The sequence below is a fragment of the Puma concolor genome, chromosome A1 (assembly GCF_028749965.1).
Source record: "Puma concolor isolate L17-30 chromosome A1, mPumCon1.1.hap2, whole genome shotgun sequence".
Lineage (NCBI taxonomy): Eukaryota > Metazoa > Chordata > Mammalia > Carnivora > Felidae > Puma > Puma concolor.
Genome location: NC_141667.1, coordinates 116259333 through 116286919, shown reverse-complemented (window position 1 = coordinate 116286919; position 27587 = coordinate 116259333). Strand labels below are relative to the sequence as shown.

At 39.3% G+C, this 27587-nt stretch overlaps 1 protein-coding gene across 4 annotated transcripts in view; it reads right to left on the bottom strand.

Annotated features, from left to right (window-relative positions):
* ANKRD55 (ankyrin repeat domain 55) overlaps positions 1 to 27587 on the bottom strand; it is a 534677-nt gene that overhangs the window by 38303 nt on the left and 468787 nt on the right. For all 4 annotated transcript variants that reach the window (XM_086700691.1, XM_086700699.1, XM_086700710.1 and 1 more), the window contains 3 exons: positions 19000 to 19130; positions 14708 to 14817; positions 4872 to 4932 (listed from right to left, as the gene is read on the bottom strand). In XM_086700691.1, coding sequence (XP_086556817.1) covers positions 4872 to 4932; positions 14708 to 14817; positions 19000 to 19130 — 302 coding nt within the window. The remainder of the gene's footprint in view (positions 1 to 4871; positions 4933 to 14707; positions 14818 to 18999; positions 19131 to 27587) is intronic.

The window sequence follows — 27587 nt, the reverse complement described above, 5'->3', positions numbered from 1 at the left end:
GCAAGCTTACATATTACCGTTACAAATTTGATCTTTATAATATTTTGGCAACTTTTTCAATATAATTGGTTTCTTTTGTAATCCTCTATATTTTATTTTATATAATTTCAAACATTTTTCTGAAGAGGGATCCATAGGCTTCACCAGCACACCGGCACACATGAACAAGGACTCCTGGCCTAGAGTCTAGAGTACATTTTTTGAAGATCCTAAATGAAATAAAATCTTATTTTTCTGAGAGTAGATTTTGGAAATGATTAAAAGTCACCTGGAGAGTTAAGTGTGGTAAATAAAATTGGTAACCAAGTTGGGTCAACAAAACAAAGAGAAAGGGCCAATAAAATAAAATATGACTTTCCCTTAAAGTGAATAATTCTCTATCTGTAATATATACATACATCTATACATAAATATATATTTGGGGTTGGGGCTCTACTATGTACAAGTTACTGAGCTAGATCTAGGGATCCAAAAATAAAAAAGACATGGCCTGCCTTTAGACTCTTATGGGGAAGGGGCAAGTGAGGGTTTGTAAGTAGCAGTGACTCTACTCTTATTTTTATAAGCAGGTCATTTTCAGAATAAAAATTCTAGAGCATTTAAAAAATTTACTTTATTATTTTACCTTTTGCTAACTGTAAAGTAAAGTGATTTCTAGAGTCAGGCACTGTTTCGTTTTTGTTTTTGTTTTTGTTTTATTTTGCCATTATAATGCACAGTTTCTGCTTGTGATTATGCCTTAGGAAAGCTGTAAGTGAATTTAGGACTAAGAATTATATCCAAAGGTTCACATCTGTTTTTGCAACTTGGATTTATTTTTTCAGAGTGTGGTTATAATGGAAGTTTGGATTGTCAGACCCCTCACAAAAATCTACTTAGACCCGAATTTGCATGCAATGTAGGATCAACAACATTGTATCCTAAATACAATGCAAAACAGTCCTTCTCTGGATAAATGCATTTCGGTTCTAACCCAGATGCCATTAGTTCACAGCCCCTTTTAATGGGGTGCTCTTGTCAAAGCTAAAATGAGAGCAAGAGAGGTTAGATTCCAGGAGTTTAGCAACTTGTTAGCTCCCGGTAACTACATTAGACAGCCTCCCTCTATGCAAAGATTCCTCTGAGGTACAAAAAGACAAAGGCACAAAGGACAATCTGGCCCATTTCACCTTTCCTACAGTGTGAAACTCTGCAGTGTGGATAGCTTCTAAATAAGTCACTTTACAATTAAGCTCTGTGGTTAATGAAACATGAAAAACAAATAGATCATTAGCACAGAACAATTAAACGCAAAGTTAGCATAATGTAGTTATGTCTTGTGGGGTTAGGGAGGGCCTTCTTTAAAAAGACATCAAAAGCAAAAGCAGTAATGAACAAGAATGATCACTTTGATTATGTCATATTTTAAAATTTCTGTACTAGAAAAGAAATACTGTTTAGAACAAACAGTTCTAAAATGAGCAACAGACTATGAAAAACTATTTGCAGTCCAACAGCAAAGGATTACTGTTCAGAATAGAAAATAAACTATGAATCCATATAAAAAATGACAAAGTAACCCAACAGATGAATGGACAAAAGATCTAAACAGGCAAGTCACAAAAGAAGTTATAAAAATGACCATTATACCTATGAAATAGTACTCAATCTCATTAGTTATCAGGGAAATGAAAATTAAGACAACAAGAAAACGTGACAAGCACGCTATTAAACTGCAGGTGGAACGATATGTTGACACAGCCATCTTGGAGAAGCACCAGTCATGTGTATTAAAAATAAAAATGTACGCCCTAGTGACCAACAATTATTCTCCCAGAGAAATGATTGTGTAAAATACTCAAGGAGGCTTGTACAAGAATACTCTGGAAGAGTGTTTCTTATGGCGAAAAATTGGAGACAGCCTAAATATACATTCATAGGGAAATAGTAAAATAAAAGAAGTATTTTCCTAGTGTGGAACATCATGAAGCCATTAAAAGGAGAGACAGATCTATATGTATCAACATGGATAGAGCTCTAAGATATTGTTACATGAAGAAAATAAAGTTGTAGGGGCACCTAGGTGGCCCTGTCGGTAGGACTTCAGTTCAGGTCATGATCTCATGGTTCTTCAGTTCAAGCCCTGTATCAGGCTCTGTGCTGACAGCTCAGAGCCTGGAGCCTGTTTCTGATTCTGTGTCTCCCTCTCCCTCTGCTCCTACCCCACTCACACTCTGTCTCTCTCTCAAAAATAAATAAACATTAAAAAAAAAGAAAGAAAGAAAATAAAGTTGTAGAACAATATACAGAGTGTGATACTTTTTATGTTACAGTCCACATTTGTGAATATATAGAAGACATTGGGAAAGATTACCTGGAGGCTAAGATGGTAGGGTGGAAGTAATCAAGGACTTCCTATGGTTACTTGTAATATTTAAATTTTTCAAAAGCAAATGTGTTCATGTATTACTTATGCAAGTAAAAACTAATAATATAAAAAACTGTTTTAAGTCATTGAGCTCAGATCAGGACAGCCGCTAAAGTGATAATCACTTCCCTGATATAAAGTACTATCATATTTTGTTTTACTTGAACAGTTATAGGAGAGAGGTTTTCTTTCTTCTTCTCTCAGTTCTTTAGTTTCAGTTTATAATCTAAATCATCTCTTAATGAAGTTAAATTTCTACTAATTGATTCTTCAATCTTTAATAATTTATTGTGATAAGCTTGTTAATCCTACAGTTATTCTTGGAATATAATTTCATTTGGATTCTGTAGAGGTATGCCTTGCTCTTTCCTCTTGTATTAGAAAACCATAATACTTCAGTAGTAGCATTAACTTACCTTTTCCCTCATTTTTTTTTTTTTTTTTTTTGCCTTCCATCTTTTTTCCTTCCTGTTATTTAGCAGATATATGGTATGTGTGCACTTACACTTTGTTATCCCCTCAAACCTAATGGAGACTGATTAAGCTTGGAGCTCACTGGCAAAGTGATTTAGGGAGAGGAAGAGTAGGCTACTACTCTTAAAAAGGAGGGAACACTACTTGTTCAGAACACTGAGAAACCAAATGCAGGAAATCTACCAAGGTAATGTTCCTTCCATTTCACAGCTGTCCTTACTTCCCAGTGCTAAAGAGCTTCTAGTCCTTATAAATTTATATGGATTGACCATACTGGCAACAAAACACAGGCAAGCATTAGCAGTTGGCTTACATAGGTTTCAGACATGCTGTGACATGGTCCAAAGAGAAAGCTGCAACACTGGATGTAAGTGTCCTTTATGAGGTCCCTTCTCCCTGCACACAAAAGCCACTGAGTCACAACGCTGGTGTAACAGTGGGAAAAATCTCCTCTGAGAGGTCACTTTGTGTGAGAAGGAACTGGAGGCATTTTAATATTTAGTACACATTATTCAGAAAGTATAACAATTACCACTGTTAGAAGGAGCTGGGTCTACTTTAACTGTCTCCACCAGGCAGGGGCCTCCCAGGGTGGGGAAGAGTACAGAAATAACACTTTGCTTTCAGCTGTTGTTTCAGGATGTTCTTTCAGCTGAAGGCTGGACAGAGGGGGAGGTCTATAAGAGGAGTTAAACTTTAGGGTATGAATGACTGAATTTCCCTCCTTTTTAAGGCGCCCCAGTTTTGGTGAGTGAGGGTAACAGCTGGAGGTGGGGGAAGTGGTCATCAACTTTCCCAAGCTCTAGATCAGCCGACATAAACTGCACCACTCAAGTTCCCTGCTTTCATACCATAGGCAGAGTGATCAAAGTGTGCTTTCTAATCTCTGGTTCTCATTTTTAAAGCAGAAGTTTAAAACAATGAAATCCTCTCTTAGGATTTTGCTTTAAACCCCTAAAGACACGGAGGGTAAAAGTGGCGTGTGACCACTGAGTCAGGGTGGTGTCCAAACTCAGAACTAGGCTGTGAAGCAGGGGCTTTCTGGTGTGGTCATTAATGCCAACCCAGCAGGGAAGAAGCCTGTAATCAGAAAGTTCAAGAAAGACAAGGGGCCCAGCCTCTGTTAGGGCACTTCCTCCCACACTGTTGTTGCTGGCCACCTGGCTTCCTTGAAAACAGTGTAATTTGGTATTTGGAGGCATATGCACTTTCAATGCTATCAGACTTTCTTAAAAGTTATCAGACATTCTTAGTAAAGCACAGCCAAACCAAGCACATATTATATTAAAGAAAAATAAAATGGAAACCAGGTATTTAAATCAGTTTAAAGAAGCTTGTTAAAGAAAACAGGCTGGGTAATGAAAAATCAGTCCTGCTTTTTCAAAGATTTAAGCAGTTAGAATAAGATCCTAAGCTACTCTGGGGCAGCTCTGCCTGGTATCTGATAACACTCCAGCAGGAATTTTGCTTGAGAGTGCTATACTGTCTTCTTGGAAGCCTTATACTGTCTCTGCAACATAAAGGAAACAGCAATTGTGATCACCGGCATTAATAATGTGGCCTCCAGAGCCTGGAATTATCATCTATCTGTCATCTTTCACTCAAAGAGAGAAAACTGGCAGCCACAGCTTGCCATTGAAGTTTCTGGGACTCAAGAAGACAGGAAAGAGCAATATTTATTTCTCAATGTCCAGAGGGAAATTACAAAATTTCAGCGGTATGAAATTAATTAAGTACTTAATTAAGCTTAAGTACTTAATGCAAGAAATTCTTCCCTAGTAGAAGATACCCATACCCATGGTGGGGATAAATTTCTGCTTGAGGGTTAATAGTAAAGACACAGGCTACCCCCTCAGGGTAGGATCCCCAAAATGTGCTCCATCCCCTCCTTGACCTTTATGATAGGAAGCACTGGTTCAGAAAAGCCCTTCCTGCTGTCCTAAAATGCACAATGGCCAACTGTTCCTTGAGATGTTTAAAGAAGGCTCACCTCATTGTCCTGGTGATTAATCTCGCTGAGATTTGACTGTTGCACCAACACTGTTAGGAGCCTGTGAAGAAAAATGGAAGAAGAGGCTCAAAAGAACAGAATGTGTATGAGAACATAACATTATAAGTACAGTCCACCGAAGGCCTCCAAGTGAAGATGAGCCCTTTCTGTTTATTGAGGGGGAAAGATCCATAGAAAAGAAGACAGTGTGATTGGTAATAAGGCACCTGAGGGGATTCCTCTGTCTCTTCTCGTCCCACCTCCTCTCCATCTTGGTGCTCTGGAGATGGGGACAGGGACAAAGGGAATGGAGAAAGTGAATCTGTAGGCTCATCTTCTTCACCAGACCTGTGTTCTTATGTGTGCACTTTAAGAACTAAATTCCTCTAGGGGTGCCTGGGTGGCTCAGTCTGCCTTCGGCTCAGGTCATGATCTCACAGTTTGTGGGTTTGAGCCCCGCGTCGGGCCCTGTGCTGACAGCTCGGAGCCTGGAGCCTGCTTCAGATTCTGTGTTTCCCTCTCTCTCTGCCACTCCCCCACTCACACAGTCTCTATCTCTCAAAAATGAGTAAACGTTAAAAAAAAAAAAAAAGAACTAAATTCCTCTAGCACTTATTCTTCATTCTTTTACATGAACATATGCAGTGGTTTCAAATTGCTTCACCACTTGGTACATGTGTCACACCTTGTAAGTGTATATAGATTATGCTAGGAGACAGCATTTACGACTTTGCTTATTTTTTTGAAAACATGCAAATGTCTAGGCATGAAATGACAGTAATCAGTGTGAAAAAACTATCAGTGATTCTCAAGCTCAAGTTTTTATCTCACTTGGGTCCCACACTTGGTTGACTGAGGTCTACATTGTGGGAGAGAAGCAGTTGATTGTAGTTGGTAGGGACCCAGAATCTGGAGCCAGACCACCTGGGTTCACATCCCAGCCCAGCTGCTCGCCAGCTTTATGACTGAAGGCAAGTAACAACCTCTCTGTGCCTAAGCTTCCTCATCTATAAAATGGGGGTAAAAAAAGTGCCTACCTTACAGCTCAGTGTGAGGTTAAATGAGTTAATGCATACAGCACTTATAGCATGACTGGAACACAGCAAGTGTTATTTCTAGAACACTTAACGCTAGAAGTTTTAAACCCTGGCTCAAATCTCAGAATCCCCAGGGGAAATTTTTTAAAACCACAAATACCTGGATTCTGTATTCAGTATTTCTGACTTCGTAGGTCTGGAGAGAAGCTCAGCTTTCACAGTTTAAAAGGGTTGCTCAGGAAATTCTGGCAAACAGGTCTGAAAACCACTGAGACAGGTACTGAATAAATTAACCAATTGATACTCATTGCTGTGAACTGACTGTGTTCCTCCTGCCGCAAATTCATTCGGTTCTAACCTCCAGTTCCTCAGAACGTGACTATATTTGGAGATTGAGCCTTTAAAGAGGTAATTAAGTTAAAATGAAGCCATTAGGCCAGGCCCTAATCCAATCTGACTGATGTTCTCAGAAGAGATTAGGGCCCACCAGCAGCATGGATTGCAGAGGAGAGACCACGTAAAAAGGCAGCAAGTGGCTGGCCATCTGCCAACCAAGGACAGAAGCCTCAGAAGAAACCACCTGCTGCCACCTTGCTTGTGAACTTCTACCCTTCAGAAATTCGAAAAAATAAATTTCTGTTGCTTAAGCCATCCATTATGTGGGTATTTTGTTACAGCAGCCCTAGCAAACTAATACAGTCATGAAGATGACAAAGGATTGTCAATGGGGAGACCATTCAGATAATTCAGACAATTTCTGAAGGAAATGCAGAAACTATTTTTGGAAGAATTACTTGAAAAAAATCAAATGGTTTAGCCTTTTCCCCAGTCAGATTTTCATTGTCTTTTATTTTAGATGACATTTAGTCTTGAGTCTTAAATTGCTACCTACAATCGAATAAAAGAAAGTGGGACTCATCATGTTGCATTAGTGGTAAATGTAACACAGAGAGAGCTTAAATAGGGATGCATTTCTGGTTATTTGCTGTGGAGATGAAATAGCCAGGAAGCCTAAGGTTTAAATCTAGTCTTACCTCTTTTGGGGAGCCAGGATAATGCTGTGATTTAATTCTGCCCTCCCTGCTGCATGACCTCTCTGAGCTTCTGTATCCTCACGTTTATCATCGGGATAATAACAGTGGTGGTGTAAAGACTGAATAACTTAGTAGGTATAAAGCTCCTAGTACACAGACTTTAAAAGAACAGTGGCACTGAATGCAAGCTTCCTGAATTCTAAAATTTCTCCACCTAGTGGGAAGAGGCTATAATAATTGCATTTTTGGATAACACTTTTTATCTTTGTAACTATATTTCACTACTGGATTTTCCCCTTGTAATTGCTTTAGAAGGCTGGAGGGCAACTGGTGACTTTCTTTTCTCTTTACTGGCCATTGCTTAGTCTCTAGGGTTCATTTGGTCTGAGTTGTGGGGAGAGAGTGGGAAAGAAAGGCAAGAGGTCAGCTGTGGTCCAATCTGGTTATCCTTGGCCAACCCGAAGGAGACTGAGATCATACATAGCCAGACAGGATCTTCTGGGACTGCTCCAGAGCAGTGATCACACTGAAGGAAGTCAGGCTTTGACTTGATGGGAATGAGGGAGGGGAGAGCATGACCTCCTGTCACATCCTGGTGGTGGGGGTATTCCAAAGGTCATGGGATGAATCCTGTCTCTGGATATTTTTCTATTTGCCCCTCAAATCCATTTGCTGCCCTGCAATGTCCTGCTCCGAGGTTGACCTGCAATAACTTTATCATCCAACTTCCTTTGCCCTCTGACTGCTTTCTGGGTTTGGCCAGGAGAACTGGCAGGAGAAAGGAGAGAAGCCACTTCCCTTTCTGTCAATGACTTTTCCCCCTTACCAAAGGCCACAGCTCCTGCCTAGTGGGTCCTCTTCTACAGCCAGAACCCTGAAGAGGTTCCAGTAACAGCTTCATTCCTTGATCCTTTTGGCCTAGTTGTGGAATACTTTCCTGCTTTTTTGGGGAAAGTGGAGGTGGGGAATTATGTCACCATCTCTTGCTAGTTAATTTTAAATAGTCTTCCATTAAACTTTGTTCAGTTACCTTTTAATATTCTGTGACCTCCTTATTGTGACCCTGATTGATACATGCCAACCTATATTGCTTGATTCCATTTGATTCCTAAGTGTCTCAGATTCAATAATCTCCAAAGATGGAAACAAATTTATAGATAAGTATTCTCTCTCTCTCTCTCTCTCTCTCTCCCTTTGTGAGAGCAAACGATCTTGCTCTCAGGGCCATCATACATTGCCTTGGTGGTAATTAAGACTGGACTAGAGAGCAGGTGTTTGGTTTCAAGCCTGGGGCTTCCATGCTGTTCCATGGTACAGGGGAATCTGCCAGGTGCTTGTCTCACATCTGTCTTAATTACCAGAGGATTTGAAGACCCCTTAGTTTTGTTTTCTCAGAGCCCTCGTTCTGTGCTAAGGTAGCTTAGAAGTATTCCTCCCAAGATCCCCAGCCCAGTCTCTTATTAGCACCAGCTCTGTCCTGTTCTCAGCTCTCTAAGAAGCCACACAAAGCCCACCTTATCCCAGGTAGCAGGATACCAGGCACAGAGGCCCAGAAGGAACATTCTCAGATAGGCAGCATGATGAGTGGTAAGAAAACAGGTGCTGGGGCCAGACTGCCTCCATTAGAATCCCTGCTCCATTACCAACCAGCCAGTAACCCTACACAGGCTATAAAACTCTCAGTACCCATATTTTCTTATCTGTGAAATAGAAATGATATTAACACCTCCTTCTTAAAGATCTGTTGTGATTTTAAATGACTCAGTGCATATGAAACACTTAGAATGACATTTACATGCCAATGAATATTCTGTATAATTTAATAAAGTTTTTAAAAGCTCTTGCTCTTTATATTTTGGGATCCCCTGATCTCAAAGATCAGGGAGAGATCAGCTAGATGTATACTGGGGGGGTACCTTGTTTCTGTGGGCTTTATTTTGCTGACCCCTTGGACTCACAGCTCTGAATCTGTCCAGCACAGTGATGGTTGGGGAAAAGGGTCCCTAAGCCACCTGTCTGCCCTCCTGTTCCTGAAGCTGCTGATGTGAGAGTATCCTGAAGTATATCATCCCCCCACAGGTTAGAATGCATCACCTGGTAATGCGAGAACAGGACCCCAAAGAAATAATTTCCTTCCTCCCTCTATCTGTCATCAAGAGTCATGAAAAGAGGCAGAGCTGCTGGCACTCTGGCAGGGAAAAAAAGAATCTGCCAGTAACCATGGAGACCATGAAAAAGACCTCCAGAGAGCCCTGTGGCTGCTTTCAGAGGAAATCGCTGTTTGCCTTCCAATGCTTGCATGTGTAGCGTTGTACAAACACAACTCCTTTCTCTTTGGAGCTTCCTCTTAATGATCATGCCCCCTCTTTCACACTGGCGCCCTCTGAATGTCCTAGAAGCAAGAAAAGCCCTAGGGAGCTGAAAGGGAGAAAACTTGGACCTGCTGAGAAGCTCAGGGTTCAAAGCAGGAAAGGGACTCGTGAGATGAAACCTGCATTTCTTTGCTTTTGTCCATCCAACTTGCTATCGTGTTCATGATTATAAATCCCTTATTCTTGCATCAGCTTAAATCCCCACTGAGCTGCAGCTTAGCTAAGGCTGTACACTGGAACTGGCTGGTTTGTTCATGAGTTGTTTGCATCACAGAACCTTGCTGGAGGGCTAATTGAGGTGTCCCCTTGGCTTGTTTACAAGCAGCTACAATTTGAGGCTTCATTCTAAGTAACCTCTAGTTGAGCACTGAGTGGAAGGAGCATGCTTAGATTTGGAAATCTAAGTATTAGTAGATTTTAAAGTGAGTATGAATACCTGAGTACAAGGACATAATGTGGCCCATATATGTGTTTAGGATTAGGGGACAAATAGAGATGAATGTACACTAACAAAGGTAAGGAAGGGAGTTTCAGGGAAGCTGAATGGTTGAATTTGATGCTCATTGGATTCTAAAGCCTAGTAATGCTCTTATAGGGGCCAAGGGCAGGCCACCCTAAGATGGGCCACTTTGGCAAGGACATTACTTTGAGTTAAAAGCAATCAAAACCCAGTTGATTCAGGGGCGCCTGGGTGGCTCATTTGGTTAAGCATCTGACTTCAGCTCAGGTCATTATCTCAATATTTGTGGGTTTGAGCCCCACATCTGAGCCTGCTTCAGATCCTGTCTCTCTCTCTCTGCCCCTCCCCTGTTCATGCTCTGTCTCTTTCAAACATAAACATTAAAAAAAAAAATTAAAAAAAAAAAAAGCCAGTAGATTCAGAGAACACTCTTTAGCTCCCCCTCAATTGCTTGCCTGTACCAGAAAGAGAGCTATTAATAGAGATTCCCTTTCACTTAACAAACTTACCTGCCTAATAGGGCAATCTTTGTTTTCCAAACATTTCCTCTTAACTTCCTCCTAATGGAATTCTCCCCTTTGTATCCTCAGACCCCAACACCTCTCCTTAGCTCTTCTATATTCCCTTAGTCAGTTGCCTGTCTTTGGAATTTCCATGTCTGTGTGGATTCCCTGTACATAGGCTACTAAATTTGATTTTTTTTTCTGTTAATCTGTCTCATGTCAGTTTGATTCTTAGTCCAGTTAGAAGGATCTTGAAGGATGGAAGAAATTCTTCCTCCCCCACACACCTGTATGTGAATATATGTTTTGTGGACCTGTGTGTGCTAAGGTGAAGAAGGCTGGAGTGAGAGCTGGTGGGGTGGCAGCAGCAGGGATTCATTCTTTAGCACTGATCTATGGTATTTCTTTATTTCTGTCTATCTCCTATTGTGATTATCACCCCGTCATCACCATCATCAATACTTACCGAACACTGACAATGGACAGTGGTCAGTGTTTTTTTACATATTTTCTCATTTATTTCTGCCGATTTACCATGAAATAAATACTGTATTATTCCTACTTTCTAGGAAAGAAAGCTAGCTGAGTCTTGACAAGTTAACTTTGTCCAAGATAATATGGTTACTAAGAGATGGACCAGATTCAAACCTGGTCAGTCTGACTCCAGAGCTGGCAGTCCTGACCATCCTTTACCTCAATCCAAAAGGGATATTAGGTGGTTTTTAGATACATATAGTAAAACAAGATTACAAGTGAAGAAACTAGTCCAAGAGAAAATAAGGGCAGGGTAAATAAGATGCAGTTATGGTCCTACACGTGTGCCAGAGGTGGGACACAAACTGGGGTTTGGGTTTTTTAAACATACAGAGAGAAATCATAGGTCACAGGGTCCACAGAGTAAAAATAAATAATTTATCAGGAGAAACACAGCAATTCTTCCTTTAGTAGAATTTTTTTGTGTGTGGTTTCTCATTTTTTAGATGCTATAACAAAGTATTTCCTGACAATGAAACAATAAGGAGTTTTGTAAAGCTTCTTAGGGTAGGGCTTAATGACAGACTGTGGCCATTAAAGTACATCCTACAGGGTCCACAGTAGTGGATCCTAGGAACAGAGTAGGCACACGGGCAGGTTACTTAGCCTCGCACATGCACTAGGCAATTAATTATCTTCTTAGTGCCTCAGCTTTCTTATCCATAAAATGGGGAGAGAAATATTACCTATCACATAAAGGTGTGGTCAAGATTAGATGAGATAGTACATGGAAAGCACTCAGAACTTTGCTCAGAACATGGTAAATAATCAGTGCTCTTTGTCTTTCTTTTCCTTATCATTGTAAATGCAGACCTATAGGCTTCAGTGGTTAGCCAAATCGGCTTACAGTTGTGTCCACTTAGGAAAATTAAGCAAACAGGTTTGCATGGCCTAATGGAAGGTCGCTCCTGCATTATGGTTGTAGGATTAGGAAGTACCCACAAGCCAAACTATATATATATATATTTTTTTTTTTCAGAAAACAATTATGACTTCATGCTGATACATAAACAAATGGATGATAGAAGGCCAACTTTTGTGCCATAGGACATCGCTTGGCTACTTTCTGCTTGAAACACTGAATGCAGATGCTATCAAACACTGCCATGGTCATAAAATTTCTCATAAACCAATGATAAAATATCTAATTTTAAGCAATGTAATGCCATAGGGAATTTTTTAAGGCAAGCTAGTTTCTAAATGTTCTCTAGGTAACAAAGCCAGTTGCTTTGCTACATGGGTTGTTAAGGTTTCACACGATTCATTTTTGGAGAACATTTACCAGAAATGATTTTGGTTTTGGAATAGTTAATCTTAATCTTTGGGTTTTCCTAGTTGCCACAGCTAGTATTATCATAAATAAAGGAGGATTTTATCTTCCAGAATCAGCTAAATGTCCATTTAGGACAATAAAACCATATCATCAGGACACAGAAGGATGTTTATTTTTCTGGCTTTAGCTTTTCTGAAGGTGGTGGCTGGGTCACTAGGTATAATTTCAAGAAAAGGGGAAACCACAACTCTGTGTTATCTCAGTTATAGTGATGTAATGTACATCCTACAGAGTCTAGGGACACTGCTGGGCATAATATGAAATAGACTAATATGTCCACAGAAGAGGAAATACAGTTGGATTGGTTTTTAATTTATCACTGTAGTGATTTGAAATGATGAGCCTAATCAATTGGCCAAATTAACATCAAGCATGCTTTTGACTGAGAAGTCTTAGTTCACCCCTCAGGTGCAATGGCCTGATGACAGAGACAGCTTTTCAGCAAAATTCATGAACCCTTTTCTTAGGTTGGAGTCATGGTTGGGAGGTGGATTCCATATTCCCAAGTACTCCTTAAACACAAGGTGGTACATGACCAGTGTGGTAAATGACTAGTCCTTATTAAAAGAATGTGAGCAGAAGTGAATTGAATCAAAAGCTGAGATTTTAAAGAAATAAGGTGGGGAGACTTCTTCATACTACTCTTTCCCCATCCCCAGACTGAACAAAGAGAAGCCACAAGATGGAAGAAACTTAGGTCTCTGAGTTACCATATGGAGGGGAGCCACCCTCCAATCCAGGAACACCTAAGTGGGACAAAGCTTTTATTGTGTTAAAAAACTGAAGCTTTGGGTTTTATTTGTTACAAAAGTTATAATCACCATAATAAAAGCCGGTATTTACCTTCCAGAATCAGGCAGATTTTGAAATGACCACTCAGTGAGGCTGGTAAACCAAGTAGAGTAAATCAAGGTAGAATAGTCTTAAAGGTACATTTTAAACATATATTTGGAACATTATTCTTGGGATAACAGTATGATTTTGTGACTAAATATTTTTGTGGGTTGTCTAGAAAAGTCATTCTTTCTTTATCCCAATTCATCAAAAGGGAGTCATCTCTTTATGATGTCTATTGATTGTTAGCTCTGAGCTTGCTGTTTCTTCTCTAAACTTCCTTGTTTTGTTGGGCTTTGAGTAAATCCTAGTTTTCTATTATTCCTGGATATAATCCAATGATAATAAGAGGCAATGCTTGGTTGGGAATAGTTCTGGAATTTCCCAAACCCTTTTGGTGTAAAACAGAATGAAATGAAGAAATCCTGTTACCTCTCAACCTGGAAGAGGCCTTGGTCTCATGAACCCCCTCAGAGCCCCTCATGTTAGTTCTGAATTCAGGGTCTAGAGGATGAGGCTCCCAGATGATGAGGCACACCCTGTGGCGCTGGCCTGTGCCTAGCTCTGGGGAATGCTAAATTCCTGTCAGAGGCATGTTCTGTGCTAGGGAGGTTAAGGAAGTGCCCAGAATGTTGCTGATACCACACTGGGAAATGCTATTATTGGCTGCTCCAAGGGGCTTTCAAAAGATTGGACACCAAGGACTTTTAGACACAGAGGATTGGGGAAGCTACACTTGGTCTGGACAAAACTTTTTCCTTTGTTGCTCAATTGTCTTACAAAAATGTGACCTTCTTGATCATCCAACTTATTTGTGTATATTTCTTCACACAGCTCCCAGAAGCTCACAGACCTGCCTGGTTTTCCTTCTAACCCACTGGTTCCCCTGTCTCACTCCTTTACTGAGTCCCTTGCCTCCTTCCAACCCATAAATGTTGGCGTGACTCTGACTTGAGACATTAATCTTTCTGCCCAGTCAGTGCTCTTCCCCTCCCCTCCCCACTATTTGAAATTATCCTATTTATTTTAAAATTACCCTATTTATTTGTTTACTAGAGTGCTGCTTAGCTCCTTCACTAGAATGTAACCTCTGTGAGGTCAGAGACGCTGTTGTGCTTACTGGCAACCACTGGGGCCTAGAGGAGCACTTGGTCCATGATAAGCACTCGACAGTGACTGAATCAATAAATGACTAATTGAATGGATGAATATATGAATTCAGATGATGAAAAATAGCATTTCTTTTTTTTTTTTTTTTTAATTTTTTTTTTTCAACGTTTATTTATTTTTGGGACAGAGAGAGACAGAGCATGAACGGGGGAGGGGCAGAGAGAGAGGGAGACACAGAATTGGAAACAGGCTCCAGGCTCTGAGCCATCAGCCCAGAGCCCGACGCGGGGCTCGAACTCCCGGACCGCGAGATCGTGACCTGGCTGAAGTCGGACGCTTAACCGACTGCTCCACCCAGGCGCCCCGAAAAATAGCATTTCTTAAATCAGAGTGTAGGAGAAAGGGTTTTTCTTTTTAATTTATTAAACAGGAGAGGAATGAGATTAGACTTTAAGATTCTTCTAGGATTTTGATTCACTGAGATGAGGTCCTATCTGCTGCAATGTAAAAAAAAATGGATGGGCTCTTCCTTTATTCACCTCAGAGGGTTAATTAGGTGACCTTCTAATCCAAGTTAAGTCTCTCCAAATGTGAGGATTGTGTGAACCTGGCTACTTACCTCACATCGGGCTCAGCAGTGGCAGCATGCAGTGGCAGACGGCCATTTTTATCCGGGATATTGTGCTTGGCACCATTCCTGAGCAGACTCACACAACCTTCTAGCCAACCCTGAAATATAAGAGCAACTGTGTCATTATATAACACAGCCTGGTATAACAGACCAACAAACTCTCTCCAGTTTTCTTTCTCTTTTTTCTTTGGTGTGGCTATAAATATGTTTTGTTTGATTTGAAGTGGTTAAGGATTACAACCTCAACTTCAGCGGAAAGCTGCAGACCTTGACATATGGGTTCCTGAGTATTCTGGAGGACCTTTACCCTGTTGGGTATAGATGGATTCCTAGACTCTCTCTTCTGTCTCCCATTCCCCATTTCTTACTTGCTGATATTCCACTTTTATACGCAGTTCCTAGGGATCAATATGGCATGTGGTAGTTCTAACCTCGCATTCTGTAGGCTTAGCTTCAAATCATGCTTGTCAGTGGTCTGACGTGGGTGCCATGGTCCAATTCCAAAAACTGTACTCCTATATCATTCTTGAGCCCCAGCCTCCACTCTGTGCCTCAGTTTATCTATATCTGATAAACAGGCTTTGGTCCTCTTTTCCAAGTTCTCTTTCTAGTAACCACAAGTATAATATTTTTCTTATTCTAGTCAGTCTCCCTCCCAATGTCTAGAATCCTAGTCTAAGCCATAATCCAATGGCTGGGACCCTGCCATCTTGTTGACTGATATGTCTGATGCTGAATATGGGGGTATCACCAGGACCCTCTAAGTGTTCCCTGTTGCTGGGCTTCACCCACTATGAATTCCCTAAGAAACTTTGTGTGAACTCCCTGCTGCCCACTAATTCTCCAGATTGAGAGTGGCATTGCTACATCTCATGCTTGTCCCCTTCTTGGTTAGCACTTACAGCTGGGTCATTTCCCCACTATCTCTCATTTCAAAGGGCAGATATAATCACAGGCTAGTCCTCCCTCCCTTTCTGTTCTCTGCTCCTTTAAGTAACTGACCCAGCCCTACTGATAACCAAGTTTGGCCAAGCAGAATGCTTCCTACATTCATCCAGAACCATTGGGGTTACTCCTTCAGTTATAATTAGATATATAAGTAGATGAAACAATTATTACAAAGAATAATATATATGATAACTCTCTGTCCTGCCTTCATTCCTTTATAGCTAAACTTCAAGACTACCCCATCAGAAGAGAAAAATGACTGAAGATTTCCTCTCACAATACTGGAAGCAATGGGGGGCTCCTGGGTGGCTCAGTCAGTTAAGTGTCCAGCTTCAGCTCAGGTCATGATCTCACCGTTTGTGAATTCAAGCCCCGTGTTGGGCTCTGTGCTGACAGCTCTGAGCCTGAAGCCTGCTTGGGATTCTGTGTCTCCCTTCTCTGTTTGCCCCTCCCTCAATCACACTCTGTCTCTTTCTCTCAAAAATGAATACACATTAAAAAATAAAAAATAAAAAAATACTGAAAGCAATGAAAATCAAAATGTTACTAAATGAATGGAGAAGAAAGATAATAACAAAAGAACTTTTTGGTTCTGGAAAGTCTGGAAAAAATCTTTTAATAAAAGCACATTCGTAGGTTATAATATTGAATATGGTTTTGAATTGACCAATAATATATAAGTCTTAAGTAGAAGCAAATGTTTTTCAGTCTTAAGTTATAATTTACTAATGTATTAAATCTGGTTTTAGTTTCTAATGTCCAAGTCATCAAGATCTCTGATTAAAAGGAAAAAATATGACAAAGAAACCCAAAAGAAAGGCATGCTGAACAAATTTTAGAGTTGCCTAAGTTTTACACTTATTGAAAAACAAATCTCCTGATGGGGGAGGGTTTGAAACATTTTTATCATCTTGCAACATTTCCTGGAACTATGCGTATGTGGTTTTCTTTTTTTCTTCAGAAAAGAAATCAGAAAAATCACTGAATACACTTGAAACCAGTGGTCACTATTCAGAATCAACAAGCACATTTTTTTATTTACTATGGGCTGGATGATTCCGCATGTGTTTCTCCTTCAATTGTGATAAGTGTAGGATATTATTTCCACTACATTTTACAAATGAGGAAGGAGACACAAAATGGTGAGGTGATGTGTCTAAGGTTACACATCCATGGTAAGTGTATGTGTATACTGAGTTTGGAGCTGTGATGGACACTAAGTTGCTAAGTACGCCCTTTGCCAAGTTTCTCTTCAATACTTGAATTCAAACATTGCCAGAAGGGGTTGGTGGGCTCCACAGTGCAATCCCCAGGACCACCCACCCCCTTCTCAGGGAACCTCAGAAGGAATAGGGAGGGGTCCTTGCTTGGGTTGCCACAAAGAAGTGGGGGCATCAATAAGAGGGTGATGCCACATGCTGTCATGCAAGCATGCTTCCTTCATGTAGCTCCTTTGAATGCATTCCTAGAAAGACTTGTCTGCAAAGGTGGCACCTCTCTAGGCTCACTATTCACTGTGATCTACAGGATACTTGCTGTAAAAAGCCATAGCAGGAGCAATTATTAAGACATGTGCAAAAGGGAAGGGGCCTGGGAGGGCATTCCTGTGTCTCTCAGAGATATGACACTTCACCTACTAGTCATAGACCAATGGTTTTCAAACTTGGGTGGGTATAAAAATTGCCCAGGAGGTTTGTCTGCATAGACATCTCCTTCCCATCCACTACCCTGTCTGCTCCCAGTGTGTGACTCAGGAGGGCTAGTGTGTATTCCTGGAAAGTACATTTGAAACAAGTATTCCAACACTTCAAAAAAATTCTTTCCAGTTTAAATCTAAGTCCTAGAGAAAGAGGGCATGCAAATAGAAATAGGAAAAGTAGTTGCTAAAAAAAAAAAAAAAAAATCTCTGTGATAATTGGGCAATGCCTCATGCAATCTATGTTAGATTGTGGCAGGAAGGTGTGGTATTTGGGAAAGGGAAGAGTCCTATTTCAGCAAGGCAGTTTCAGGACACCGCGGGGCTTGCCCAGGATGAATCCACCACTGTCAGTGGGCAGCAAGAGCAAATCCAAGAATCTGCTTTGGCTGCAACAGTAGTTATGGTGAAGATTTCTGGGAGCCTCATTAGAGGTGAAGGAGAATGATGACCCACATGTGGCACTAAGAAGAACTTGCTTGACATAGACTCAAAGTAGCTCTGGGGTTTCCTAGAAGGAATGCAGGGAGGATTTGAAAAGAGAGGGGCTTGAACGTTTTCAGTAAGGCTTACCAAGCTTACCCAATGTTGGGAAATGCTAAACTGAAATCTCTTAATGAGGACTGGCTCTATACAATTTTTATTTATTTATTTATTTATTTATTTATTTATTTATTTGTTTGTTTGTTTATTTGTTTGTTTATTTATTTAGAGAGACAGAGAGGAGGTAGGGGGAGGGGCACAGAGAGAGGGAGAGAGAGGATCCCAAGCAGGCTCAATGCTGTCAGCACAGAGTCTGACACAGGGCTTTAACTCACAAACCATGAGAACATGACCTGAGCTGAAATCAAGAGTCAGACGCTTAACCGACTGAGCCACCCAGGTGCCCCAACAATTTTTAAATTGAGTACTGATTGTGGGTTGAGTCCTATGCTTGGTATTGCCCCTGAATAATCTGGTATTTCTCCCCTACTCCTACCCCTGACATTTCCCAGCATTCCCCATATTTCTCATCCTCTAGCTTCCACTTAGCTGATCCTACCCCACAATGTTACCTGCAGCTTCAAATGCTACCACCCACTCAGGGTATTAATGGAGTGGGTTCTTAAAAAGAGTACCAAGTAAGTCCAGAAATGCTGCAAGGCAAATTCTGCTGTTAAAATGGAAAATAATAATTTTTCTTTTAAAAAAATGTTTATTTACTTATTTTGAGAGAGATGGGGGGAGAAAGAATGGGGGAAGGGGCAGAGAGAGAGGGGAGAGAGAATCCCAAGCAGACTCTGCACTGTCAGCGTGAAGCCAGATGTGGGGCTTGATCCCACGAACTGTGAGATCTTGACCTGAGCTGAAATCAAGAGTCACATGCCTAACTGACTGGGCCATCCAGGTACCTCAATAATATTTTTCTAATGGCAAAATCACCTCTATCTTAGAAGATTGTTAGGAAGATCCAAAATGTCTTAGATCCACAAAAATAGCTCTTAGTAGTGCTACAAGTGTCAGAGATGATGGGAGCAAAGCTTCAAGTTTTATTTCCATTAGCATAAGTCCAAGAATACTTTTCTGCAAGGGGACACCATAACAACACACTAAGCCCTCCCCACTCCTTGACAGACACCACAGACATAATCAGTACCAGATAGGTTGCCAGGCATAGACTTGTGCGGCCATAAGCATCCTGCATGTTAATATTGGCCCCCATCTTCAACAACAGCTTCACTGTGTCCACTTGACGTCCAGAAACTGCATGCATCAAGGGTGTACATCCTGGAATGAGACATTTCAACAGTCTTTATAAAAATCTTTGACTTCTGAAATTTATCAGCAGGCTTTATTTGCCTGTTCACTTATTATGCTCTTTGCAAATAAAGGAACTGGCCACAACACAAATTCAGCTGTTGAACTATATGAGACTGAAGAGAAATGAAGATGATTGTTGCTACATTTATGTAAACTATGTATTTTCTTTCTGGCTGTATTAAATCTTCTGTAATTTTGCAGTAATTCATTGATTAAAACAATTTGTGCCAATGATTAAAAAATCCTCATTACTACCATGAGAATCAGCACCATTTAGGACATGACAGGTTTTTCCTAACCTGGTTTGAACAATGTAGAATCTGGAAGTGTCTGGAAGGCAACTCCAGCCAGGCAGACAGGTGCAGCATATTTTTATTAGAGATGGTAGATGATAAAGGGCAGTGATGGTTGCCTAGCCTTGGGTTACACACATTCTTAAGAAAAGGGTCCACCTTAATTGAAACACATCTCTGTTTTGGTTAGTAATATAGGCCAAGGCATCTAGTTCTTTGTGGGTTTTCTTTCTGAAGAAAAACAGATGAAATTACACATTCTGATTAACTCGTAGACCTGTTGGAACAAGCCAGCCTGGTGAGGCAGAATCCAGGTGCTTCACACTCTTCAGGTGAAGAAATGAAACCTCGGACACAATTCTTTGCCAAGCTGAGACTTGTTTACATGATTTTCATTGATAACATATTCTTAGAGTGCACTGCAAGGTACTCGAAATGGACAAATTGTGGGGCTGCTGTTCTCATTGCAAGATTACAGCTGGCAACCCAGTTTCTCTACAAATCTCTCCTTTCTAAAACTCGTTGGGTAAAAGCAGCAATGAAGCACTATGTCTTGAATAGTGGCAACAGTTCCTTCTTTATTTCTTCCTCTCTCTCTTCTCTCCTTCCTTCCCTCCTTCCATCTCTCCCTCCCTCCCTCCCTCTTTCTTTCTTTGTTTTCGAGGGTGTTGAATTGCTCTAGCACCATTTGTTGAAGAGGCTTTCTTCCACTGAATTACATTTGCCCCTTTGTCAGAGATCAGTTGAGTATATTTGTGTGAGTCTATTTCTGAATTCTTTGTTCTTTTCCATTAATCTATGTCTGTCCCTCAGCCATTACCACATAGTCTTGATTTCTGTAGCCACATAATAGGTCTTGAATTTTGGAAGACTGGTTCCTCCCAGTTTATTCTTTTTTTTTTTTTTTTTTTTAACATTTTTAATTCCAGTTAGTTAACATACAGTATATTAGTTTCAGGTGTACGATATAGTGATTCAACACTTCTGTATACGACCTGGTGCTCATCATGAGGAGTGCACTCTTTAATCTCCATCTCCAGAATTGTGATGCCCCCAACTATGCTTTTCTTTTTCAAGATTGCTTTGGTTATTTAGGGTCTTTTGCGGTTCCATACAAATTTTACAGTTGTTTGTTCTAGTTCTCTGAAAAATGCTGTTGGTGTTTTGATAGGGATTGCATTAAATGTGTCAATTACATTGGATAGTATGGACATTTAACAATGTTTGTTCTTCTAGTCCATGAGCATGGAATGTCTTTCCATTTCTTTGTGTCATCTTTAATTTCTTTCATCAGTGTTTTATAATTTTCAGAGTATAGGTCTTTCACCTCTTTGGTTAGGTTTATTCCTAGGTATTTTATGGTTTTTGATGCAATTGTAAGTGGGATTGCTATTTTAATTTCTCTTTCTGCTGTTCATTATTGTCGTAGAGAAATTCAATAGACTTCTGCACATTGATTTTGTATCCTGTGACTTTACTGAATCATGTATCAGTTCTAGAAGTTTTTTGGTGGAGTCTATTGGGTTTTCTCTCTATATATAGTATTGCGTCATCTGCAAATAATAAGTTTTACTTCTTCCTTACTGATTTGGATACCTTACTTCTTTTACTCTTCTGATCATTGTAGCTGGGACTTCCAGTAGTATGTTGAATAGAAGTGGTGAGAATGGACATCCTTGTCTTATTCCTAACCTTAGGGGAAAAGGTCTCAGTTTTCCCCCATTGAGGACAATGTTAGCTGTGGGTTTTTCACAGATGGCCTTCATTATGTTGAGGTATGTTCCCTCTCAACCTACTTTGTTGAGGGTTTTTATCATGAATGGGTATTGTACTTTGTCAAATGCTTTTCCTGAATCTTACTGAAATGATCATATGGTTCTTATTCTTTCTCTTATTGGATGTGATGTGTCATGTTGATTAATTTGTGAATATTGAACCATCCTTGCAACCCAGGAATAAATCTACTTGATTGTGGATGATTTTTTTTAACATATTATTGAATTAGGTTTGCTAGTATTTTATTAAAGATTTTTGCATCTATGTTCATAAGGGATACTGGCCTGTAGTTCTCTTTTTTTTTTTTTTTTTTTTAAATGGTTCTTTTTTTTTTTTTTTTTTTTTTCCAACGTTTATTTATTTTTGGGACAGAGAGAGACAGAGCATGAACGGGGGAGGGGCAGAGAGAGAGGGAGACACAGAATCGGAAACAGGCTCCAGGCTCTGAGCCATCAGCCCAGAGCCTGACGCGGGGCTCGAACTCACGGACCGCGAGATCGTGACCTGGCTGAAGTCGGACGCTTAACCAACTGCGCCACCCAGGCGCCCCAGTAGTTCTCTTTTTTTTAATGGTATCTTTATCCAGTTTTGGTATCAGTATAATGCTGGCTTCATAGAATTAATTTGGAAGTTTTCTTTCCTTTACTATTTTTGGGAACAGTTTGAGAAGAATAGGTATTAACTTTTCTTTAAATGTTTGGTAGAATTTGCCTGTGAAGCCCTCTGGTCCTAGATATTTGTTTGTTGGGAGTTTTTTGATTACTGATTCCATTTCTTTGCTTGTTATTGGTTTGGTCAAATTTTCTGTTTCTTTATGTTATAGTTTTGGTAGTTTATATGTTTCTAGGAATTTATCTATTTCTTCTGTGTTGTTCAAATTGTTGGCATATAGTTTTTCATAATATTCTCTTACAATTATTTGTATTTCTGAGGTGTTTGTTGTTATTTCTCCTCTCTCATTTATTATTTTACTTGACTATTTTCACATTCTTTCTTGGTAAGTCTGGTTAGAGGTTTATCAATTTATTTATTTATTTTTCAAAGAATCAGTTCCTGGTTTTATTGATTTGTTCTATTGTCCTTTTTTTTTTTTTTTTTAGTTTCTATATCATTTATTTCTTCTCTAATCTTTATTATTGTCCTCTCCTTCCTTCTAGTGGCTTTAGGTTTTGTTTATTATTCTTTTTCTAGCTCCCTTTGATGTAGGGCTAGGTTGTTTATTTGAGATTTTTCTTGCTTCTTGAGGTAGACCTGTGTTGCTACTTATAGCAACCATTTTTGCTGCATCCCAAAGGCTTTGTACCACTGTGTTTTAATTTTCATTTGTTTCCATGTACTGTTTAATTTCTTCTTATATTTCCTGGTTGACCCATTCATTGTTTAATAGCATGTTATTTAAAAAAATAGCATGTTATTTAACTGCCATGTATTTCTGGTCCTTCCAGATTTTTTCTAGTGGTTGATTTCTAGTTTCATAGCATTGGGGTCAGAAAAGACATATGGTATGACTTTGATTTTCTTGAATTTGTTAAGACTTGTTTTTTGGCCTAATATGTGATCTTTTCTGGAGAATGTTACATGTGCACTTGAAAAGAATGGGTATTCTGCTGTTTTAGAATGTAATGTTCTAAATATATCTGTTAAATCCATCTGGTCCAGTGTGTCATTCAAAGCCGTTATTTCCTATTTTCTGTTTAGATGATCTGTCCATTGATGTAAGTGGGGTTAACATACCCTAGTATTATTGTATTATTATCAATCAGTTCCTTTCTGTTTGTTAGTAACTGTCTTATGTATTTGGTTGCTCCTATGTTGGGTGTGTAAATACTTATAATTGTTTCATCTTCTTGTTGGCTTGTCCCTTTTATTATTATATAGTGTCCTTTATCTGTTGTTACAGTTATTTATTTATTTATTTAATATTTATTTTTGAGAGACAGAGAGAGACAGTGTGTGAGTGGGGGAGCAGCAGAGAGAGAAGGAGACACAGAATCCAAAGCAGATTCTAGGCCCTGAGCTGTCAGCACAGAGCTGTCAGCACAGAGCTGGGGTTCGAACCCATGAATTGTGAGATCATGTCCTGAGCTGAAGTTGGACGCTTAACTGACTGAGACACTCAGGTGCCCCCAATCGTTGTTTTAAGGTCTAGTTTGTCTGATATATGTACTGCTACTTTGGCTTTCTTTTCAGATCTATTTGCATGATAGATGTTTCTCCATCCCCTCATTTTTCACTCTGCAGGTGTCTTTACGTCTGAAAAGAGTCTCTTGTAGGCAACATATAGATGGGTCTTGTGTGGTCTTTTTATCCATTCTGTTGCCCTATGTCTTTTGATTGCAGTGTTTAGTCCATTTACATTCAAAGTAATTACTGATAGATATGTATTTATTGCCTTTTTATTTCTTGTTTTGTAGTTGTTTCTGAAGATTTTCTCTGATCTTTTCTTGTCTTTCTCTCGTGTTTTGCTCATTTTCTTTAGTGATATATTTGGATTTGTTTCTCTTTATACTTTGTATGTTTATTAGTGGCTTTTGATATATGGTTTGATATATAGGTTTGTTTATAACCTCTTACGCATATCATATAGGAGTCTATATTAATTTGATGGTCATTTAAGTTTAAATCCATTCTTTTCCCCTCTCCTCCCCCTTTTAGATATATGTTACTATATTTTACATCCTTTGTTTTTGTGAGTTTTTTGACTTTTTTTTTTTTACAGAAATATTCACTTACTGCTTTTGTGTTTCCTGCCTTTATACTGTCACTTTTGGTCTCTTTTTCATTTAGAGTCACCTTTAATATTTCTTGCAGGGCTGGTTTAGTGATCATGAAAGGTTTTATTTGTCTCGGAAATGCTTTATCTCTTCTTCTGTTCTCAATGATAGCCTTGCTGGATAGAGTATTGTTGGCTGCAGATTTTTCCCATTCAGCACTTTGAACATATTATGCCATTCCCTTCTGTCTTACAAAGTTTCTGTTGAGAAATCTCCCATGAGCCTTTTGGGCTTTTCCATGTAAGTTACTGACTTCTCTGTCTTGCTGCTTTTAAGATTTTTTCTTTATCACTATATTTTCTAAATGTTATCATACATCTTAGTTTGTTGATTTTGATGGGAATTCTCTATGCTTCCTAGATATAAATGTCTCCTTTCTTCACTGATAAGGAAAGTTTTCAGCTATTATTTCTTCAAAGAAAATTTCTGCCCCCTTTTCTCTCTTCTTCTTCTGGGGCTCCTGTAATACAAATGTTACTATCTTTAATGGAGTCACTGAGTATTCTTATGATTATTGCTTTAAATTCTCTATCAGGCATTGTTACTTAAAAATGTTTCATTTAGATCTCTGGCTCTGGCCCTGTTCTATTCTTTCAGTTGGGATGAATTGCTCTGTCTCCTCATTTTGTCTAGCTCTCTGTGTCTGTTTCTGTGTCTTAAGAATGTCAGCTATGTCTTTTGTTATTGAAAGTAGTAACTTTATGAAAAGGAGGTCCTGGAGTGCCCTGCAGTGTAGTGCCCCCCGTTCATCAAGACCTGGCACTTCAGGAGAGTATCCTATGTGTGCTGCTTATGCCTTGCTATTGCATCTGAGTCACTTTTCTTTTCAGTACAGTTGTCTGCACTGACTCTGCCTGCTGTGGACTGTGCTAGCTCTCTGTGATGTTAGTGGACCGAGGCAGAGCAGCTCTGAGGGTGCATGACCCCTGGAAACTTGGGAGCAGGGTGGCAGTATTAGCAAAATTTGTGTTGGGCCACTAGGCCTATGCTGGATCACCTCAACTGCTGTGGTGGCTGCAAGCTCTGCACTACATGGCAGGGGGCGTGTGGCTGGGTGCTGTGCTGTTGCTGGGCGGGGCTCTAGATAGCAGTTGTTCACCTGGTGGCTGGGTGGGGCATGTGTGTACTTTTAACAAAATTTGCCTTGAGCCTGGGCCAAAGCTATAAATGTCTGTGCAGCCCCACCTACCCCAGGTGGCTCTGTGTTTATGCTGGGGGGCAGGGGAGGAAAATGGTGCCTGCAAGTCCCTTATTTTCAGAGAAGTCCCCCATTGTGCTCAGAAATCAGTATGAACACATCTGTCTCCCATGTGTCCTGGTGTTATGTAAATTCCAGTTTTTTTGTTGTCTCTCCATGTAGTCCACTATCTCTTTAAGGGCAGAGACCCAGCTATCATTCACTCTCCCAGCTCACCCAGAGCTGAGTCAGCTGACTTTTAAAGCTCCAGGCTCCAAGTCCCACTGTTTTTAAAAACTCACAGAATTCAGCCCTTCTAGTTTTTGAAGAAAAAACATTATGGGTATCAGTCTTCCTCATGTGATCACCTTGGTGCAAGGGCCTGTTTCTCTGCCCTCTCCCTGCAGTGCACAACTCCCTCCCTCCTGCAGGTAGCTTCCTTCCCCCTTTCTGATCTTCCTAAACTTTCAGGTGCAGTTTCTTCTCTATATTTAGTTTTTAAATTTGTTCTGCCAGTCTTTGGATCATTCTCCAGTTTATTGACTTGGATATGGATGATATCTAGTTGTAAATGTGGGATGGGGTGAGCTCAGTTTCCTCATACTCCTCCATCTTCCCAAGCTCTCCTGCTTGCTTTATTCTTTTTCAAAATTGATTTAACTATACTACTTCCTTTGCCTTTTTATATAAATTTTAGGTAATTTTGTATATATCTACAAAAAATCTTGCTGGGGTTTGATAGAAATTGCATTAAATCTGCACATGAATTTGAAAAGCACTGCATATTTGCTATCTTCAGTCTTTTAATCCATGAGCATGGCATATCTCTCCATTTATTTAGATCTCCTTTGATTTCTTTCATTGGCATTTTATAATTTCCAGTATACAACTCTTACATGTATTTTGTTATATTCACACCTAACTATTCTTTGTTGAGTGATTTTAAATAGCATTTTAATTTTAATTGTGGATTCCATGTGTCATTTCTGGTATACAGGAATATAATTTGTTTTTCTGGATTGATTTTATATCCTGTGACCTGTATCCTGAACTCAGTTGTAGAAGTTTTTCTTGGTAGCCTCCTTAGTATTTTCTATGTGTAAAATCAAGCTGTGCAAAAAGAGACATTATTAGTTTTTCATTTTAAATACATATGCCTTTATTATCTTTTCTTGCCTTTTTGTACTGGCTAGAACTTTCACCACTATGCTGAATATAAGTAAGAGTGGACATTTTTGCTTTGTTCCTGATCTTAGGTGTAAAGCATTCAGACTTTTTTACCATTAGGTAAAATGTTAGCTCTAGGTTTTTGGTTTTTTTGTTTTTGTTTTATAGATACTCTATCAAATTGAGGAATTTCCCCTCTATTCCTATTTTTCTGAGAGTTTTTAATCATGAATGTATGTAAAATTTTGTCAAATACTTTTCTGCATTCATGGGTATAATTGTGTGATTTTTCTTCTTTAGCTGGTTAATATGGTGGATTACATTGATTGATTTTGAAATATTGAACCACACATCCCTACAACAAATGCCACTTGGTAATGGTATATAAATCTTGTTATATATTACTGAATTATATTTGCTAATATTTTACTAAGGCTTTCTTTATCGACATTCATGAGGAGGATTGGTCTTTAGGTTAATTTTTTACATCATCTTTTATATCATCTGGTTTTAATATCAGGGTAATACTAGCTTTATAAATATAACTGAAAAGAGTTTCCTTCCCATATTTTCTGGGAGAGATTATTTACAATTGGTGTTAACTATTATTTAAAACTTTGTAGGAGTTTCTAGGGAAACTATCTAGGCCCAAACATTTCTTTTTCTGGGAATTTAAAAATAATGAATGTACTTTCCTTAAGATTTGTAGAGGCATTCAAATAGTCTATTTCCTATTGGATAAGTTGTGGCAGTTTATCTTTATGGAGGAATCGACCCATTTAATCTAAATAGTTAAATATATGGGTGTAGAGGTTTTGTTTGTTTGTTTGTTTTTTGTAATTCCTTTTTATTGGTTAGATGTCTGCAGGGTCTATAGTGATATCTTTGGTTTCACTCCTGACAGTGGTCATTTGTGACTTCTTTCATTTTTTGTCTGTTTTTTATTGTTAGAATTTTGTCAATTTTATTGATCTTTTCAAAGAATCAGTTCCTTGCTTCAGTGATTTTCTTTACTGTTGTCTATTTTCAATTATCCTTATTTCTATTCTTTCTTTATTAGTTCTTTCCTTTGGGTTTATTTTGTTCTTTTTTTAAGTTCTTGGGGTAAGAACTTACATTATTGACTGATATTTTTCCTCTTTTCTAATGAATGTATTTAGTGTCATACATTTCCTTCAGCATTGCTTTGCCTGTGTCACACAAATTCTAAGATATATTTTCACTTCCACTCATAGGC